The following is a 20740-nucleotide window of genomic DNA, read 5'->3' as shown; positions in this document are numbered from 1 at the left end:
GTGTCTGTAGTACTGTGTGTCGTAGTACGTGTGTCTCTAGTACTCTGTGCCTGGGTTAGTACTGTGTGTCTGGTTATGCTGTGTGTGTCTGGATTAGTACTGTGTGTCTGGTTAGTACTGTGTGTCTGGGTTAGTGCTGTGTGTCTGTTATAGTACTGTGTGCCTGGGTTAGTTACTGTGTGTCTGGGTAGTTAACTGTGTGTCTGGTTAGTACTGTGTGTCTGGGTTAGTACTGTGTGTCTGGGTTAGTACTAGTGTTTGCTGGGTTAGTACTGGTTGTCTGGGTTAGTACTGTGTGTCTGGGTTAAAGTACTGTGTGTCTGGTTAGTACTTGTGTTCTGGGTATAGTACTGTGTGTCTGGTATAGTACTATGTGTCTGGTATTACTGTGTTCTGGGATAGTACTATGTGTCTGTATAGTACTATGTGTCTGGTATAGTACTATTTTCTGGTATAGTACTGTGTGTCTGGGTAGTACTGTGTGTCTGGGTTGTACGGGTACTGTGTGTCTGGGTTTAGTACTGTGTGTCTGTAGTTACTGTGTGTCTGTAGTACTGTGTTCTGGTATAGTACTATGTGTCTGGTATAGTACTGTGTCTGGTATAGTACTATGTGTCTGGTTATGTTACTTGGTTGTTATAGTTGTGTCTGGTATAGTACTATGTGTCTGGTATAGTACTGTGTCTGGTATAGTACTCTGTGTCTGGGTTAGTACTGTGTGTCTGGGTTAGTACTGTGTGTCTGGGTTAGTGCTGGTGTTGTTTAGTACTGTGTGTCTGGATAGTACTGTGTGTCTGCGGTTAAGTGCTGTGTGTTCTGGTATAGTACTGTGTGTCTGGTTAGTACTGTGTGTCTGGGTTAGTACTGCGGTGTCTGGGTTAGTACTCTGTGTCGGGTTAGTACTGTGTGTCTGGGTTAGTGCTGTGTGTCTGTGGTATAGTACTGTGTCTGGGTTAGTTACTGATGTGTCTGGGTTAGTGCTGCGATTGTGTCTGTTAGTTACTGTTGTGTCTGGGTTAGTACTGTGTGTCTGGGTAGTACTGTGTGTCTGGGTTCAGTGACTGTGTGTCTGGGTTAGTACTGTGGTCTGGGTTAGTACTGGGTTACTGGTGTTCTGGTGTTCTGGGTTAGTACTGGTGTCTGGGTTAGTACTGTGTGTCGGGTTAGTGACGTGCTGTGTCGTGTGTCTGGTTATAGTACTGTGTGTCTGGTTATAGTAACTTGTGTCTGGTATAGTTACTGTGTTTGGTATATACTATGTCTGGTATAGTACTGATGTGTTCTGGTATAGTACTATGTTTCTGGTTATAGTACTGTGTGTTGGGTTAGTACTGTGTGTCTGGGTTAGTACTGTGTGTCTGGGTTAGTGCTGTGTGTCTGGGTTAGTACTGTGTGTCTGGGTTAGTACTGTGTGTCTGGTTATACTGTGTCTGTTATGTTCTGTGTTCTGGTATAGACTATTCTGATAGTACGTGTCTGGTTATAGTCTATGTGTCTGGTCGAGTACTGTGTCTGGTATAAGTACTATGTGTCGTATAGCTATGTTACTGGTGTCTGGTATAGTATGTGTCTGGTATTAGTACTTGTGTCTGGGTTAGTCTGTGTGTCTGGTTAAGTACTGCTGTTGTCTGGGTTATGCTGATGTGTCTGGTATAGTTACTGTGTGTCTGGGTTGTACTGTGTGTCTGGTTAGTGCTCTGTGTGTTGGTTAATACTTGTGTCTGTGTTAGTACTGTGTGTCTGGGTTAGTACTGTGTGTCTGGGTTAGTAGCTCTGTGTCTGGTTAGTACTGTTGGTGTCTGTGGTTGTGCCGTGTGTCTGTATGACTGTGTGTCTGGTTTAGTACTGTGTGTCTGCGGTTAGTGCTGTGTGTCTGGTATAGTACTGTGTGTCTGGGTTAGTACTGTGTGTCTGGGGTAGTACTGTGTGTCTGGGGTACTGAGTCTGGTCGTTGTCGGGTTAGTACTGTGCTGTGTCGTGCTGCGGTTAGTACTGTGTGTCTGGGTTAGTACTGTGTGTCTGGTTAGTACTGTGTGTCTGGGTTATACTGTGTGTCTGGGTTAGTACATGTGTGTCTGGTTAGTACTGTGTGTTGGTTAGTACTGTGTGTCTGGCGTTAGTACTGTAGTTGTCTGGGTTAGTACTGTGTGTCTGGGTTAGTACTCTGTGTCTGGGTTAGTACTGTGTGTCTGGGTTAGTACTCTGTGTCTGGGTTAGTGCTGTGTTCTGGTATAGTACTATGTGTCTGGTATAGTACTGTTGTCTGGTATAGTACTATGTGTCTGGTATAGTTACATGGTCTATATAGACTGTGTCTGGTATAGTACTTCTGTGTCTGGGTTAGTACTTGTGTTTGGGTTAGTACTGTGTGTCTGGGTTAGTGCTTGTGTCTGGTATAGTACTGTGTTCTGGGTTAGTACTGTGTGGTCTGGGTTAAGTGCTGTCACTGGTGTCTGTTTATACTGTGTGTCTGGGTTAGTACTGTGTGTCTGGGTTAGTACGTGGTCGTGTTCTGTGTCTGGTTAGTACTGTTGTGTCCTGGGTTAGTGCTGTGTGTCTTGTGTATAGTACTGGTGTCTGGGTTAGTACTGTGTGTCTGGTTAGTGCTGTGTGTCTGGTATATACTGTGTGTCTGGGTTAGACTGTGTGTCTGGGTTAGTTACTGTTCTTGGTATGTCTGGGTTAGTACTGTGTGTCTGGGGTTAGTACTGTGTGTCTGGGTTAGTACTGTGTGTCGTGGTTAGTGCTGTGTGTCTGGTATAGTACTGTGTGTCTGGAGTTAGTACTGTGTGTCTGGTTAGTACTGTGTGGCTGGGTTAGTACTGTGTGTCTGGTTAGTACTGTGTGTCTGGGTTAGTACTGTGCTTTCTGGGTTAGTACTGTGTGTCTGGTTAGACTGTGTGTCTGGGTTAGTACTGCGTGTCTGGGTTAGTACTGTGTGTCTGGTTAGTACTGTGTGTCTGGGTTAGTGCTGTGTGTCTGGTATAGTTCTGTCTCTTGTTATTACTGGCTGTATTTGGGAGTAGGGACTGTATTATGTTTTGTCTGCCAGGAACATTTTGCGAGGGAGGTAAAGGACATTCCAGTGGCTAATGGGGCATACAGCATGCTTCAAATGTCCCAATGTAGCTAATGAAATGGAATTCCAGTCGCTCCCACGGCAACAAGGAAGCATGGGGGCTCAGCCACAGAGGATTTTTGTCTTTGACTTGGCAACGGAGAGTTGTGTTTGCCAAGTTAGGACGTGAAACTAATGACCACCACTGGTGCTGACTGACTATGCCAGTCTTCACCCCCCAGTCGCCAGTGGCACACATTGTGACATGGACACAAAAATGTGTGGGTGACATGGTTTACCGCTATAGTATCTCCCCCTATGATAATAACATCTGCCCCATTAATAATGCCAAAGGGGGATTTGGAAGGTGTGGTTTCGTTTACCCCATCTTTTTCAGTTTTTCGGCAATTAAGTGCGCCTGCTGGGCTGTGTTTTTTGGCCCATGAGGGATTTAGCGTGCCTTTTAAAAAACGCCTCCTGTTAAGTGAACAGTGTTGAACTGAATTGGGTAGGAAATGCATAGTCTGGATTTACGGGTAGAATCTGAAAAGTCCCTAAGAAAAGATTAGCGGGGATTCTGCAATTGGAGCAAAAAAACTACACACACAAAAACACACACACACACACACACACACACACACACACACACACACACACACACACACACACACACACCACACACACACACACACACACACACACACACACACACACACACACACACACACACACACACACACATACAAAACTACTTGTTTGGCCTGCCAGATAAGCTAAAGTAATAACAGTACAGTCTCAGCTAATTTTAGCCCTGCTATGAATGTGCCCGCCACTGGTATTCATGGAAACTTTTGGATTCTGTTAAACATCTTTTGCCTCTGGTTGAATCGAGCTTAGTCATATTTTCCACCCCAGGATGCTTTCACTTTCTACAGCGCCAAGCTATTCAGCGATGGCCTCCTCCCTTCCCTTTCCATTTGTCCTGCTCGGTTTAAATGATATATTTGCCATTAGTGATGTATGGAAATAGAAAATACCTCATATTATTAATCTAGAAAATGCTCCTAGTTTTTTGGATAATGGGAAATCATCCAAACTTATGTAACTCTACGTACCTTTTCATTTATCATCGAAGTCCATTCACTCAGTACCCACAATGCACCTAGGGGTTATACTGTATATAATAGGGCCGTGACAATACCAGTATCGCAATACTCGTTAGTGTCGTGGCAAGGAAACAAAACACAAAGCGGATTTAACTTCTTTAAGAAAACAGCTCTAATGTTGGAAACAAACGTCAATATGTTGTCATCGAGTTACATGTATTTATTTTCCAGGCTATAGCACACAATATTTACATACAGCAGGTTTTTGAAGATTTTTAAGTCTGCTTCATGTTTTCCCATTTGAAGGCCCTCGGATCAATTTTTAACTCAGTCGGGGTCTCAACTTACTGCTGCAGGTTAGAATAGTAGAATACACAAGGTGCAATCTCAAAATGTGATTTTGCATCAGCAGTTTTTCTCATGTCATGTCAGTCACTGATAGTCACTCAATTAGCCATGTCAGCTAAAATGTGTCTCGGCTGTCAAGAGGGGGGGCTGCAAAAATGTTTTGCTCCCAAATTCTAAATTTGGTTGTGCATCATGTCAGCACTGAAAGTCAGTCAATTAGTGTGGGAATAGGAGGCCATGTGTGGGGAATAGGGGCCATGGTGTGGGATAGGAGGCCATGTGTAGGAATAGGAGGCCATGTGTGGGAATTAGGAGGCCATGTGTGGGAATAGGAGGCCATGTGTGGGAATAGGAGGCCATTGTGGGAATAGGAGCATGTGTGGGAATAGGAGGCCATGTGTGGGAATAGGAGGCCATGTGTGGGAATAGGAGGCCATGTGTGGGAATAGGAGGCCATGTGTAGGAATAGGAGGCCATGTGTGGGAATAGGAGGCCATGTGTAGGAATAGGAGGCCATGTGTGGGAATAGGAGGCCATGTGTGGGAATAGGAGGCATGTGTGGGAATAGGAGGCCATGTGTGGGAATAGGAGGCCATGTGTAGTAATAGGAGGCCATGTGTGGAAATAGGAGGCCATGTGTGGGAATAGGAGGCCATGTGTGGATAGAAGGCATGTGTGGGAATAGGAGGCCATGTGTGGAAATAGGAGGCCATGTGTAGGAATAGGAGGCCATGTGTGGGAATAGGAGGCCATGTGTAGGAATAGGAGGCCATGTTTGGGAATAGGAGGCCATGTTTGGGAATAGGAGTGCCATGTGTGGGAATAGGAGTCCATGTGTGGGAATAGGAGGCCATGTGTTGGAATAGGAGGCCATGTGTAGGAATAGGAGGCCATGTGTGGGAATAGGAGGCCATGTGTAGGAATAGGAGGCCATGTGTAGGAATAGGAGGCCATGTGTGGGAATAGGAGGCCATGTGTAGGAAATAGGAGGCCATGTGTGGGAATAGGAGGCCATGTGTGGGAATAGGAGGCCATGTGTGGAATAGGAGGCCATGTGTAGGAATAGGAGGCCATGTGTGGGAATAGGAGGCCATGTGTGGGAATAGGAGGCCATGTGTGGAATAGGAGGCCATGTGTGGGAATAGGAGGCCGTGTGTGGGTATAGGAGGCCATGTGTAGGAATAGGAGGCCATGTGTAGGAATAAGCCATGTAGAGAGAAGGGATGCGTGGTGTGCAGGGTGAGCAAGAGGATCAGGATTTGACTCAGTGACTTCATAAGTCACAACAGTGAAGAGAAATACTTATGAAGTTCACAACATTGATAAGATCCCAGGCTATACTCAAAACTCTAAGTTCATTTGACTAATTAACTTCTTTAATGCACACTCCATTAGCTAAACATTGAGGGGTGGTTTGCTGGACACGGACCAGGCGTAGTTCTGAATTAAAAAGGATTCTCAATGGAGATTTTTAGTCTTGGTCTACAGGCTTAATCTGTGTCTAGGAAACCGACCCTTATAGTATCAAAGTCGGAATAGTTGTTCTTACTCTCACTGCTTCCAATTCACCTGATATGATACCTTATATACCTTCCTTCTCCTCTTCAATATGAATCCTCCTTAATACAACTCCCCCCCATCTCTTTTTTCCTCTCTCAGTGAAATACATCAAGGAGATGTCAGCCTTCTTTAAGAACACCTTGCCCGGTGCACCCCTACCTGGGACTCCCAATGCCACGACACAGAAGGGCGCAGACGCCCCCCCTGCCGAGCTGAAGGAGGTCAGGACCATCCCCCTGAAAATGTGCCAGGTGACCAGGAAGCAGTGCCCCCCGGACACAGAGAACAGGTACTGTGGGTGGAACCCAGTTCAATGGGAACTGAGTTACATGATCAGAGGGAGACAGAGAAAAAAAAAATATATATATAGAGAGAGAGAGAGAAAGAGGGGGACAGACAGAGGGGACAGACAGGGGAGAGAGAACGGGGGATGGACGGAGAGACAGAGACGGATGGAGAGACAGGGACGGCCGGAGAGACAGGGACGGCCGGAGATACAGGGACGGCCGGAGAGACAGGGACGGCCGTAGAGATGGACAGAGAGACAGAGACGGACGGAGAGAAGAGAGAGAGGGAGACGGACGGAGAGACGGATGGAGAGAGGGAGAAACTGGGTACGATAGCTTGTATCTTGAATTCAGTAAGATATTTATGAAGTCAGATGTCTCACAAGGCACTCCTTTTGGAATCTAAATCAAGGCTCCTTGAATATAACGAGCACTCTACATTTTAATATTTACCTGATGCAAAGTAACACTCCTTTTTCTCACCAAGGTCTGGGCCTGTACCCACAAAAGGTCTGGGCATGTACCCACAAAGGTCTGGGCCTGTACCCACAAAAGATTTGGGCCTGTACCACAAAAAGGTCTGGGCCTGTACCCACAAAGCTTAGGTCTGTACCTGTATCCACAAGCTTAGGTCTGGACCTGTACCCAGAAAAGGTTTGGGCCTGTACCCACAAAAGGTCTGGGCCTGTACCAGAAAAGGTTTGGGCCTGTACCCACAAAAGGTCTGGGCCTGTACCCACAAAAGGTCTGGGCCTGTACCCACAAAAGGTCTGGGCCTGTACCCACAAAGCTTAGGTCTGGACCTGTACCCACAAAGCTTAGGTCTGGACCTGTACCCACAAAGCATCTCCAAGTAGGAAAACTGATTTATGGCTGATCCTAAATCAGCACTCCTACTCTGAGGCTCTTTGAGCTCCAGCTGTCCCCTCTGGTTAGACTTTTCGTAGCCTATGGCCAGACAAAGTCCTCTCTTGGATCCAAACGTTGTTATGCTAAGCCTAATTAAAGCCATGTAGTGGAGCAATAGTGTGTATGGGTCCTGCTTCATCTCTCTTCATATCTCACACCTTATGGCTTGTTTCCAGGTGAAAACGTTGAAATATTTCAACGAGAAATCTACAGCACACTGGTATTGGTTACCTTGTACGCTCCACAATGAGCTTTAATAGCGCTCTATGTGAACAGACCCAACGCAATGGTAAACCTAAGCGCTGGCCGGTAGTGCTATAGGTCTGGGGTGTGTCAGAAATATTTTTTCTATTTTCACAGCCGTTATTATGAGCACAATCGCTGGCGGTGTCGCGAAATGACTTGGTTTTGATGAATAGACAAGTTGTAGGAGTGATACTGCATGCGTTTGTCTCACGTTCTGTAGGTTATTGACTAGTGATGGGGGCAAAAATTGATACAGTTACATATCGGGATATTATTTTGAACTATATATCGTATCGTTTTGACAATATAACAATATTATTTTTGCGCTAGTTGGCTGTAACTTGCATACATATTGTATCGGTTAAGAGCGTTTGGCCAGTAACTGAAATGTTACTGGTTCGAATCAAAAATTGAATCAAATTTTATTGGTTGCATACCATATATAGCAGATGTTATTGCCGGTGTAGTGAAATGCTTGTGTTCCTAGCTCTCCCCCAAAAATCTGTTGATGTGCCCTTGATCAAGGCACTTAACCCTTATTGCTTCTGTAAGTCGCTCTGGATAAGAAGTCTCCTAAATTATTAAAATGGCAATTTAATACATATCGTATCGGCACCAAAGTATTGTGATAGTATCATAATTGCGAGGTCCCTGGCAATTCCCAGCCTAAATTGACAGTCTTTGCGTTGTCATCATTCCATTTTGTCTGGGAGCAACGGAATATCCTCGTCCTAGTCCATTGTGGATTCATACGGCAGTCCATTGTGGATTCATACAACAGTTATTAAATAGCGTAGGTAAAGAGTAATAAGTAATAGCAACATTTGTTTTTAAATCCAGAGTTTTTCTGTAATTGCCTTATGTAAGTATAGGTCTTTACGCATCGCAGTTCTCCTCAAATGAAAAATACTAAGCTCCTGTAAATTGTATCATATGTGTGAGACATGTTCTCAACAAGCTATATATAGCCTAGGCCTACCGTTGATATGGCGTTTAATGGACTGAACATTTTGAAAAGCCTATGTTTGAGGAAGTGTGTCTTTGGCGCTCTTTTGGAAATGGAGAGGGATAGAAGCCAACCGTAGCAATGCACTGCAGGTAGGCCTATAATGAATTGTGAATAATGAAGTAAATACACTGCAGGTAGGCCTGTATGAATTGTGAATAATGAAGTAATACACTGCAGGTAGGCCTGTATGAATTGTGAATAATGAAGTAATACACTGCAGGTAGACCTATATTGAATTGTGAACAATGAAGTAATACACTGCAGGTAGGCCTATATGAATTGTGAATATTGAAGTAATACACTGCAGGTGTAGGGCTATATGATTGTGAATAATGAAGTAATACACTGCAGGTAGGCCTATATGAATTGTGAATAATGAAGTAATACAACTGTAGGTAGGCTATATGAATTGTGAATAATGAAGTAATACACTGTAGGTAGGCTAATATGAATTGTGATAAATGAAGTAATACACTGTAGGTAGGCCTATATGAATTGTGAATAATGAAGTAATACACTGTAAGGTAGGCCTATATGAATAATGAAGTAATACACTGCAGGTAGGCCTATGTGAATTGTGAAATAATGAATTAATACACTGCAGGTAGGCCTATGTGAATTGTGAATAATGAAGTAATACACTGCAGGTAGGCCTATGTGAATTGTGCATAATGAAGTAATACACTGCAGGTAGGCCTGTATGAATTGTGAATAATGAAGTAATACTGCAGGTAGGCCTATATGAATTGTGAATATTGAAGTAATACACTGCAGTAGGGCTATATGAATTGGTATAATGAAGTAATACACTGCAGGTAGGCCTATATGAATTGTGAATAATGAAGTAATACACTGTAGGTAGGCTATATGAATTGTGAATAATGAAGTAATACACTGTAGGTAGCCTATATGAATTGTGAATAATGAAGTAATACACTGTAGGTAAGGCTACTATGAATTGTGAATAATGAAGTAATACACTGTAGGTAGGGCCTATATGAATAATGAAGTAATACACTGCAGGTAGGCCTATGTGAATTGTGAATAATGAAGTAATAACACTGCAGGTAGACCTATATGAATTGTGAATAATGAAGTAATACACTGCAGGTAGGCCTATATGAATTGTGAATATTGAAGTAATACACTGCAGGTAGGGCTATGTGGAATTGTGAATAATGAAGTAATACACTGCAGGTAGGCCTATATGAATTGTGAATAATGAAGTAATACACTGTAGGTAGGCCTATATGAATTGTGAATAATGAAGTAATACACTGTAGGTAGGCCTATATGAATTGTGATAATGAAGTAATACACTGTAAGTAGGCCTATATGAATTGGTGAATAATGAAGTAATACACTGTAGGTAGGCCTATATGAATAATGAAGTAATACACTGCAGGTAGGCCTATGTGAATTGGTGAAATAATGAATTAATACACTGCAGGTAGGCCTATGTGAATTGTGAATAATGAAGTATACACTGCAGGTAAGGCTATGTGAATTGTGAATAATGAAGTAATACACTGCAGGTAGGCCTATTGAATTGTGAATAATGAAGTAATCCACTGCAGGTAGGCCTATATGAATTGTGAATAATGAAGTAATACACTGCAGGTAGGCCTATATGAATAATGAAAGTAATACACTGCAGGTAGACCTATATGAATTGTGAATAATGAAGTAATACACTGAGGTAGACCTATGTGAATTGTGAAAATGAAGTAATACACTGAGGTAGGCCTATATGAATTGTGGAATAATGAAGTAATACACTGCAAGGTAGGCTATATGAATTGTGAATATTGAAGTAATACACTGCAGGTAGGGCTATATGAAATTGTGAATAATGAAGTAATACAACTGCAGGTAGGCCTATATGAATTGTGAAATAATGAAGTAATACACTGTAGGTAGCCTATATGAATTGTGAATAATGAAGTAATACACTGTTAGGTAGGCTATATGAATTGTGAATAATGAAGTAATACACTGTAGGTAGGCCTATATGAATAATGAAGTAATACACTGCAGTAGAANAACTGCAGGTAGACCTATTATTGAATTGTGAGATAATGAAGTAATACACTGCAGGTAGACCTATATGATTTGGAATAATGAAGTAATACACTGCAGGCTGGGCCTATATGAGATGTGAATAAATTGAAGTAATACACTGTAGGTAGCCTATATGAATTTGAATAATAAGTAATACACTGCAGGTAGCCTATATGAATTGTGCAATAATTGAAGTAATACACTGCAGCGCTAGGCCTATATCATTTTGAATAATGAAGTAATACACTGCAGGTAGCCTATATAGATTTGTGAATAAATTGAAGTAATTACACTGTAGTAGCCTATATAAATAATGAAGTAATACACTGTAGGTAGGCCCTATATGAATAATGAAGTAATACACTGCAGGTAGGCCTATATGAATTGTGAATAATGAAGGTATACACTGTAGGTAGGCCTATATGAATTGTGAATAATGAGGTAATACACTGTAGGTTGGCCTAATTGAAAATGAAGTAATACACTGCCAGTAGCCTATGTGAATTGTGAAGTAATGAAGTTAATTTACACTGCAGGTAGGCCTATGTTGAATTGTGCATAATTGAAGTAATACACTGCAGGTAGGCCTATATGAATTGCTGAATATTGAAGTATACACTGCAGGTAAGGGCTATATGAATTGTGAATAATGAAGTAATACACTGCAGGTAGGCCTATATGAATTGTGAATAATGAAGTGAATACATGTAGTAGGCCTATATGAATTGTGGAATAATGAAGTAATAAACAATTAGTAGCCTATATGAATGGTGAAATAATGAAGTAATACAACTGTAGTAGGCCTATAGAATGGAATAATTGAAGTAATACACTGTAGGTAGCCTATATGAATTAAATGAATAATACAACTGCAGGTAGGCCTATGTGAATTGTGAATAATGAAGTTAATACACTGCAGGGAGACCATATGAATTGTGAAAATGAAGCTAATACCACTGCAGGTAGGCCTATATGAATTGTGCATAATGAAGAATTACACTGCAGGTAGGCCTGTATGAATTGTGAATAATGAAGTAATACACTGCAGGTAGGCCTATATGAATTGTGAATATTGAAGTAATTACACTGCAGGTAAGGGCTATATGAATTGAATAATGAAGTAATACACTGCAGGTAGGCCTATATGAATTGTGAATAATAATTATACACTGTAGGTGGCGCCTATATGAATTGTGAATATGAAGTAATACACTGTAGGTAGCCTATAGTGAATTGTGAATAATGAAGTAATACACTGTAGTAGGCCTATATGAATTGTGAATTAATGAAGTAATACACTGTAGTAGGGAAAACCTAATTTTATGAATAATTGAAGGTAATAGCACTGCAGGTAGGCCTTATTGAAATTGTGAATAATGAAGTAATACAGCTGCAGGTAGGCCTATGTGAATTGGGAATAATGAAGTAATTACACTGCAGGTAGCCTATTGTGAATTGTGAATAATGAAGTAATACCACTGCAGGTAGACCTATGTGAATTGATGAATAATGAAGTAATACACTGCAGGTAGCCATATGTGAATTGGAATAATGAAGTAAATACCTGCAGGTAGGCCCTATGTGAATTGTGAATAATGAAGTAATACACTGCAGGTAGGCCTATGCTGAATGTGAATAATGAAGGTAATACACTGTAGGTAGGCTATTGTGAATTGTGAATAATGAAGTAATACCCCAACCACCACCCCCCCCCAACCAATGCAGCGAAAGGCCTATTGTGAATTGGATAATGAAAGTAATACACTGCAGTAGGCCTATGTGAATGTGAATAATGAAGAATACAGCTGCAGGTAGGCCTTATGAATTGTGGAATAATGAAGTAATACCACGCAGGTAGGCCTATATGAATAATGAAGTAATACACTGCAGGTAGACCTATATGAATTGTGAATAATGAAAGTAATACACTGCAGGCTAGCACCTATGTGAATTGTGAATAATTGAAGTAATACACTGCAGTAGGCCTATATTGAATGTGAATAATGAAGTAATACACTGCAGGTAGGCCATATGAATAATGAAGTAATACCACTGCAGAGTAGCACCTATATGAATTGTGAATAATGAAGTAATACCACTGCAGGTAGCCGATGTGAATGTGAATAATGAAGTAAACACTGCAGGTAGGGCCTATATGAATGTGATAATAGTAATACACTGCAGGTAGGCCTATAGAAGTGTGAATAATTGAAGTAAATACACTGCAGGAGGGCATATGAATTGGTGAAATAATGAAGTAATACACTGCAGTACGACCTATAGAATTGTGAATAATGAAGTAATACACTGCTAGGTGGCCTATATGAATTGTGAATAAGGAAGTTAAACACTGTAGTAGCCCTAATGAATTGTGAATAATGAAGTAATACACGTAGGTAGGCCTATATGAAATAATGAAAGTAATACACTGCAGGATAGACCCTTATATGAATTGGAATAATGGAAGTAATACACTGCAGGTAGACCTATATGATTGTGAATTAATGAAGTAATACACTGCAGGTGGGCCTATATGAATGTGAATAATGAAGTAATACACTGTAGGTAGGCCTTATATGAATTTGAATAATGAAAGTATACACGCAGGTAGGCCTAATGAATTGTGAATAATGGAAGTAATGACACTGCGTAGGCCTATTTATGCAATTTTGAATAAATGAAGTAATACACTGCAGGTAGGCCTTATATGAATTTGAATAATGAAGTAATACACTGTAGGTAGGCCTATATATAATGAAAGTAATACCACTGTAGGGTAGCTATATGAATAATGAAGTAATAACCACTGCAGGTAGGCCATTATGAATGTGAATAATGAAGGTAATACACTGTAGGTAGGCCCTATATGAATTTGAATAATGAGGTAATACCACTGTAGAGGCCATATTGAATTAATGAAGTAATGACACTGCAGGTAGGGCCTATGAATGTGAATTAATGAAGAATACACTGCCAGTAGGCCATGTGAATTGTGAATAATGAAGTAATACACTGCAGGTAGGCCTATGTGAATTGTGAATAAATGAAGGTAATACACTGCAGGTAGCCTATGTGAATTGTGAATAAGGAATAAAAACACGGTAGTAGGCCTATGTGAATGGTAATAATGAAAGTAATACACTGCAGTAGGCCTATATGAATAATGAGTAATACACTCAGGTAGGGCCATGTGAAATTGTGAATAATGAGATAATATACTGCAGGTAGCCTATGTGAATTGTGGGAATATATGAAAGTAATACCCTGCTGGTAGGCCTATGTGAAATTGTGAAAATGAAAATACACGTGCAGGTAGGCTTTCGTGAATGTGAATAATGCAAAAGCAGGAGCAAAAGCTTCACGAGTAGATCTTTTAGAAACCTTCTATGGACGGGCTACTGGCTAATGCACGGCCAGGGATAAAAAGACACCCAAACACGTTGCTGTTAACCAGCCTTCATTTATAGTATGGTTAGGGTCGTTTTTTAATCAAAATGAAACAGAGAAGAAAAAGATTGTTACAGGGAAAATAACTAAAGTTTCTAAATATGAGAGTCACTGGATTATCTCATCTGCTCGTTCCATGATGGCAATATATGGGCATATAGCCTACATGATATATATATTTTTTTACATAACCATCCACAATAACAACAGAAGCCGTCGCAGCTGGATAGGCTGCACTTCCATTGTCAAAGTCCATGCCCATAACCAACTGGGTTACTGCTAAAACCAGCAGAGTTTGTCCAGAAGGTAAAGGAGAGAGATCTTAATTACCATTTACCATTGTAAGCATTTAGCAGACGCTCTTATCCAGAGCCGAGCTTACAAATTGGGCAATTCACCTTATGATATCCAGTGGAACAACCACTTACAATAGTGCCATCTAACTCTTTTAGGGGGCGGCGTCGTTCGAAGCCCGTATCTACTGTATCTCCTACTCAAGAGGATGATTCCATATATCTCAGAGCTGCGGTGGGTTTCAGGTGTCTCCCGAACGGTGTGATTGACTCCGCTGACCCTCCCGTCGTGAGGAGTTTTGTCCACCATTGGCGCGGCGCCTAGCCCAGAACCTGCCAGCGACCTGTAGACACACGTTTATCCTCCTACCTCTGGCTCTCGCAAGGCACGCATTATACGTGTAGACCCTTTCTTTCCAGATTAAGCCTAGGGAGGCGAGCAGGCTCACCCCGAGGTGGCGCTCAAATCACATTAGATCCATTCAAGCAGCTCGCTCCCTACTGTGCCTCGTGGTTTAGGCCTGGTACATACAAGAAGACTGAAGGTGATCTGACGGTGCTTCCGGCGCTCACAGACTCCGTAGCCTAAACCCCACACTGCGCTCCTTCACTGCTAGCGGCGCCAGTCCGAGTCTCAATCTCGGAATCCATCGTGAAAGAACCCGTGCGTGTGAGCGGTAGCGCGCTGGGCCAGCTCCCCTGCTATCCTCGTCCTTGCACGTGAAAGAGAATAGCATTGGATCATATGGCCATCGACTACCGGTACGGTCATGCAGGATCGTCTGTAATGAGTCATAGCGTAGGGTAAATGCCAGCAGTGCGCGAGCCCAGGGCCACAGCGAGTTCCGCAAGTAATCGCAGAACTGGTCGAGGCAGAGACTGCCGTGATCATTCTATGAAAGGACTGACATCGGGCGCTCGTGCGGCGATGAGGCAGGTGTACTCATGCGAAGTCGGTTGTAGCGGCTATGAACGACTGAGGGACAACAAGGTGCACCGCCTCTGAGTGGTTAGTGTGAGGAACGCACAGACGGGGGTGTTGTCCAGGATCGGACCCAAGTTCTCTAGCACTCTGAGAGAGGACCACAATGGAGTGTCAACCCGTGATGCGAGGATCATCGGAACGGTGCAGTGGCCTATCCGGCGTACTGGCAGCGACTTATGCTACAGCTACACACCGTCTTAGGCGCTGAGCGTCCTCCAGACTGAGGTCTCTGGTGCATCCTGCTCTCATCCACCTCGAGCTTCGTACTACATCGTCTAACCAAGCTCAATTGGCAGCAGATGACGATTCACACACTGATCATATCAGAATGAGAGTCGGATACATACGCGAGTTCAACATCCTCAACTTTGTCTGAGTTAATGCTATGCGGGTGTGACTGAGTCGCATCTCTGCAATGTTGCGCAGACATATCCATAGAGCATAGTGAGTAGGAGAGAAATCGCAACGTGTGAGATGCCTATGACAGCGACCAAGCTTGCACAGTGACCGGCTGAGAGGGTATAGCTAGCTGACAATTCTATCCTCAGGAGCCGGGGGACCATAGAAACAGAGGCTCCTCGCGGTCGGGCCGACACCAGTAGTGAAGGAGAGTGTGGCGGAACAGATTCTCGCCACGCCACCTGTAGGAGGAGCCCTGTCAGTAGGACGCAATCCAAGCTGGGCCGCGCCGGAGAATGCCCCCAGCTCGGAGAGGTGAGAGGAGGATCTGATGGTTCACGTATCAAAGGCAGCCGATAGGTCTAGAAGGATGAGAGCAGAGGAGAGAAGAGTTAGCTTTAGCAGGTGGCGGAGCGCCTCCGTGAACAGAGAAAGAGCAGTTCTCAGTTGAATGACTAGTCTTTGAAACCTGACTGATTGGATCAAGCAAGGTTCATTCTGAGAAGATAGCAGGAGAGCTGGCCAAGGACGGCACGTTCAAAGTTTTGGAGAGAAAAGAAAGAAAGGGATACTGTCTGCTAGTTGTGACATCGGAGGGATCGAGTGTAGTTTTTCAGAAGGGGTGCAACCTCGCTCTCTTAAGACGGAAGGGACGTAGCCAGCGGTCAAGGAATGAGTTGATGAGCGAGTGAGGTAAGGGAGAAGGGTCTTCCGGAAATGGTCTGAGAAGAGAGGAGGCGATAGTCAAAGGCGGGCAGAGTTGTTGGGCGGCCGGCCGTCACAAGACGACGAGATTTCATCTGGAGAGAGCAGGGGAGAAAGAGGTCAAAGCACAGGGTAGGTCAGTGTGAGCAGAAACCACGGTGTCGTTGACTTAGGCACGAGGATCGGATGTCGTCGACCTTCTTTTCAAAATGGTTGACGAGAGTCATCAGCAGAGAGAGAGGGGAGGGAGGGGAGAGGATTCAGGAGGAGGAGAAGGGTGCAAAAGAGCTTCCTAGGGTTAGAGGAGATGCTTGGAAATTTAGCAGTGGTAGGAAATTGGCTTTAGCAGCGGACGAAAGAGAGTACCAGGAAGAGGAGAATGTAAGAGAGGGGGAGTGAAAGATGCCAAGTCCGCAGGGAGCGAGAGTAATTCCTCCATTTGCCGCTCGGCTGCCGGGAGCCCTGTTCTGTGAGCTCGCAATGACCGTCGAGCCACGGAAGCAGGAGGGAGGACCGAGCCGCCTGCGAGGATAGGGACAATAGAGAGTCAAAGATGCAGAAAGGGAGGAGAGAGGTTGAGGAGGCAGAATCAGAGGCATAGGTTGGAGAAGGTTGAGTTCAGAGGGAAGAGATGATAGGATGGAAGAGGAGAGAGTGAGCGGGACGAGAGAGAGCGAAGTTGGCACGGGCGCGATACCATCCGAGTAGCGGCAGTTGGGAAGTGTGGAGTAGAGCGAGAGGGAAAAGGATAACAAGGTAGTGGTCGGAGACTGGAGGGGAGTCTGCAATGAGATTAGTCGGAAGAACAGCATCTAGTAAAGATGAGGTCAAGCGTATGCCTGCCTTGTGAGTTAGGGGGGAAGGTGAGAGGGTGAGATCAAAAGAGAGAGGAGTGAAAGAAAGGAGGCAGAGAGGAATGAGTCAAAGGTAGACGTGGGGAGGTAAAGTCACCCAGAACTGTGAGAGGTGAGCCATCTCAGGAAAGGAACTTATCAGGGGTCAAGCTTCATTTGATGGAACTCTCCAAGAACTGAGGAGGCGCATAAATGAATAAGGATGTTAGCTTGAAAGGGCTGGTAAAACTGTGACAGCATGGAATTCAAAGCGAGGCGATAGACAGAAGGGTCAGGGAAAAGAGAGAGATGTCCCACTGGGGAGAGATAGGATCCCAGTGCCACCACCCCGCTGACCAGAAGCTCTCGGGGTGTGCGAGAACACGTGGGCAGACGAGGAGAGCAGGCATAGGAAAAGTAAGCAGTGTTATTCAGTGGTAATCCATGTTTCCGTCAGTGCCAAGAAAGTCGAGGGACCCTGGAGGAAGCATAGGCTTGAGATGAACTCTGCCTTGTTGGCCGCAGGTATGGGTGCGAGGATCCGAGGAGGGCTGCCTGAGACCGTGGAACCTCACGTGGGTCGGTGCGCGGCTGGGACCACCAGGTTAGAGTAGCACGCCACGCGTGTGAAGCGTTTGTATGTCTGTGCAGAGAGGAGAGAACTGCCGGATAGACCAGACACATTATTGACAGCTACAGAAGAGGCTACGCTTAATGCAAAAGAGATTGGAATGACAAGTGGACTACACGCTCGAATTCAGAAAGTTAAGCTTACGTGCCAAAAATCTATTGAGCTAAAAATGATTTATAGTACTCTGGCTGTGTGAAAATGGCTAGCTTAGCAGTGCTGCGTTTGTGACTTTGGTTTGAAAGTGTAGCTGGCTAGGTAACCTCTAACTGGCTAGGTAACCTCGACAATTACTCTAGACTACACCAATTATCTTGGATACAAAGACGGCTATGTAGCCAGCTAAGATCAAAAACAAATCAAAACTTTGTACTTAATGAAATGAAATGTAATACTACCTGTGGAGCAAAGCGGAATGCACTACTCGCCCGAACCCGGAAGTGACGTATCGTAGAGGGAAGGCAATAGAAGTTGTTTTCTTGGTGTATTATTGTCTTTATGTGCTTTAGAGACTGCTTCACCTTAATGTTTCCCCTTCCCTTTTCTTCTGTACTTATTTTGTCCCACTTTGTCCCTTCTTTGTCCCTTCTTCTCTTCTGCCAACTAGACACTCCTTGTTAGCTAGCTAGCTTCTTCCAGGAATGTCCCTAGCAACTGCCTAGCAACAGGTAAACAACTTAGCTAGCTAAGAAAACGGTATAATTTTATGAAAAATTGTTACTTTTTCAAAAGCCTTTCTTCTTTGTTTGCTGCTTGTTTGGTCTCCTATTCAGTTTGCAGTTTTCTTTTGATTTTTTTTCGATGTACTTTACTCTAAAAAAACATTTAAATTTCAATATTTGTAGGAGCTCATCTTTTCAGCTGCTGCTGCTTAATTTGGAACTCCGGAACAATTARTAGTATGTACATTTATTTGTCACAGGAGGCAAGCTAATTGACCCTCCTCAACTTCAAGGGTCATCAAAATKGATTTTAGTGCATTCTCCAGGGAGCTGACCACAGCTAACACTGTTTTCTTGTGTTCGTCTCTCCCCTTTCTCTCCTTACCTCTTTTCTCCATGTCTCTCACTTCACCCCCCTCTCTCTTTCTGTCCCCTCTCTCCCCCTTTCCCGCTCCCTTTCTCCCCTCCACACAGGTACTTTGAGGTGATCTCGTCCAGCAGAAAGAGCTCGGTGTTCCTGAGGGCCAAGGACCCTGCCATGGCCCAGTCCTGGTACAACGCCATCCAAGCCGGGGTTTCGGCCCTGGTGCCCCGAGTCAGGGATGAGCTGCGGGCCATGCAGGCGGGCCTGGAGGTCAAACACATGGGATGGATCACTGAACAGGTACAAAGAGTCAAAGGTCAAATGTGAGTTTGTGTTAGGCTTTTTTATGGCAGCCTGTCCTGGGTTCAAATAATAACTTTGAGCATTTGTTTTAGACTTCCTGGAGTCCCAGGTGGGCGAGTCTTTGTACTTTCGGGACTTTTCGCAACAGACAAGCTCAATCAAGCGCTGATAAAGTATTTGAAATTATTTGAAATAGTATTTGATCCCAGGTCTTGGCGCAATTATTTCTTTACTTGTTAGTTTTGACAAATGGTAAAAACCGAACTAAGACAGGCCTCTCTATTGGCTAGTCAGCTAATGTGTCTCTTTTTTCAGTTCTGCCCACAAATATTCTATGGTTTTGAGGTCAGGGCTTTGTGATGGCCACTCCAATACCTTGACTTTGTTGTCCTTTAGCCATTTTGCCACAACTTTGGAAGTATGCTTGGGGCCATTGTCCATTTGGAAGACACATTTGCGACCAAGCTTTAACTTCCTGACTGATGTCTTGAGATGTTGCTTCAATATATCCACATCATTTTCCTCCCTCRTGATGCCATCTATTTTGTGAAGTGCACCAGTCCCTCCTGCAGCAAAGCACCCCCACAACTTGATGCTGCCACCCCCGTGCTTCACGGTTGGGATGGTGTTCTTCGGCTTGCAAGCGTCCCCTGTTTTCCTCCAAAACATAACGATGGTCATTATGGCCAAACAGTCTATTTTTTGTTTCATCAGACCAGAGGACATTTCTCCAAAAAGTACAATCTTTGTCCCCATGTGCAGTTGCAATAACGTAGTCTGGCTTTTTTATGTGGTTTTGGAGCAGTGGCTTCTTCCTTGCTGAGCGGCCTTTCAGGTTATGTCAATATGGACTTGGGATATAGATACTTTCGTACCTGTTTCTCCAGCCACCATTCTTCAAAGGTCCTTTTGGTGTTTGTTCTGTGATTGATTTGCACATTTCGGGCAACCAAGTACGTTCATCTCTAGGAGACAGAACGCTGTCTCCTTCCTGAGAGGTTGATGGCTGCGTGGTCCCATGGTGTTTATACTTCATACTATTGTTTGTACAGCATGAACGTGGTACATTCAGGCATTTGGATATTGCTCCAAGGATTGAACCAGACTTGTGGAGGTCTAACATTTTCTTTCTGAGGTCTTGGCTGATTTCTTTTGATTTTCCCATGATGTCAAGCAGAGGCAGCTGATTTTGAAGGTTGGCCCTGAAATACATCCACAGGTACACCTCCAATTGACTCAAATGATGTCAATTAGCCTATAAGAAGCTTCTAAAGCCATGACATAATTTTTKGGATTTTTCCAAGCTGTTTAAAGGCACAGTCAACTTAGTGTATGTAAACTTCTGACCCACTGGAATTGTGATACAGTGCATTATATGTGAAATAATCTGTCTGTAAACAATTGTTGGAAAAATTATTTGTGTCATGCACAAAGTATATGTCCTAACCAACTTGCCAAAACTATACTTTGTTAACAAGAAATKTGTGGAGTGGATAAAAAACTAGTTTTAATGACTCCAACCTAAGTGTATGTAAAC

General features: G+C 43.5%; 1 protein-coding gene across 1 annotated transcript in view; it reads left to right on the top strand.

Moving 5' to 3' along the window:
- Positions 1 to 20740, top strand: part of LOC111970495 (alpha-1-syntrophin) — an 89642-nt gene that overhangs the window by 61327 nt on the left and 7575 nt on the right. The window contains exons 3-4 of the mRNA XM_023997277.2: positions 6172 to 6361; positions 19011 to 19200. Of these exons, the coding sequence (XP_023853045.1) occupies positions 6172 to 6361; positions 19011 to 19200 (380 nt within the window). The remainder of the gene's footprint in view (positions 1 to 6171; positions 6362 to 19010; positions 19201 to 20740) is intronic.

Source organism: Salvelinus sp. IW2-2015, linkage group LG11, assembly GCF_002910315.2.
Source record: "Salvelinus sp. IW2-2015 linkage group LG11, ASM291031v2, whole genome shotgun sequence".
In the NCBI taxonomy this organism is placed as follows: domain Eukaryota; kingdom Metazoa; phylum Chordata; class Actinopteri; order Salmoniformes; family Salmonidae; genus Salvelinus; species Salvelinus sp. IW2-2015.
This window is presented reverse-complemented; position numbering and strand designations above follow the sequence as displayed.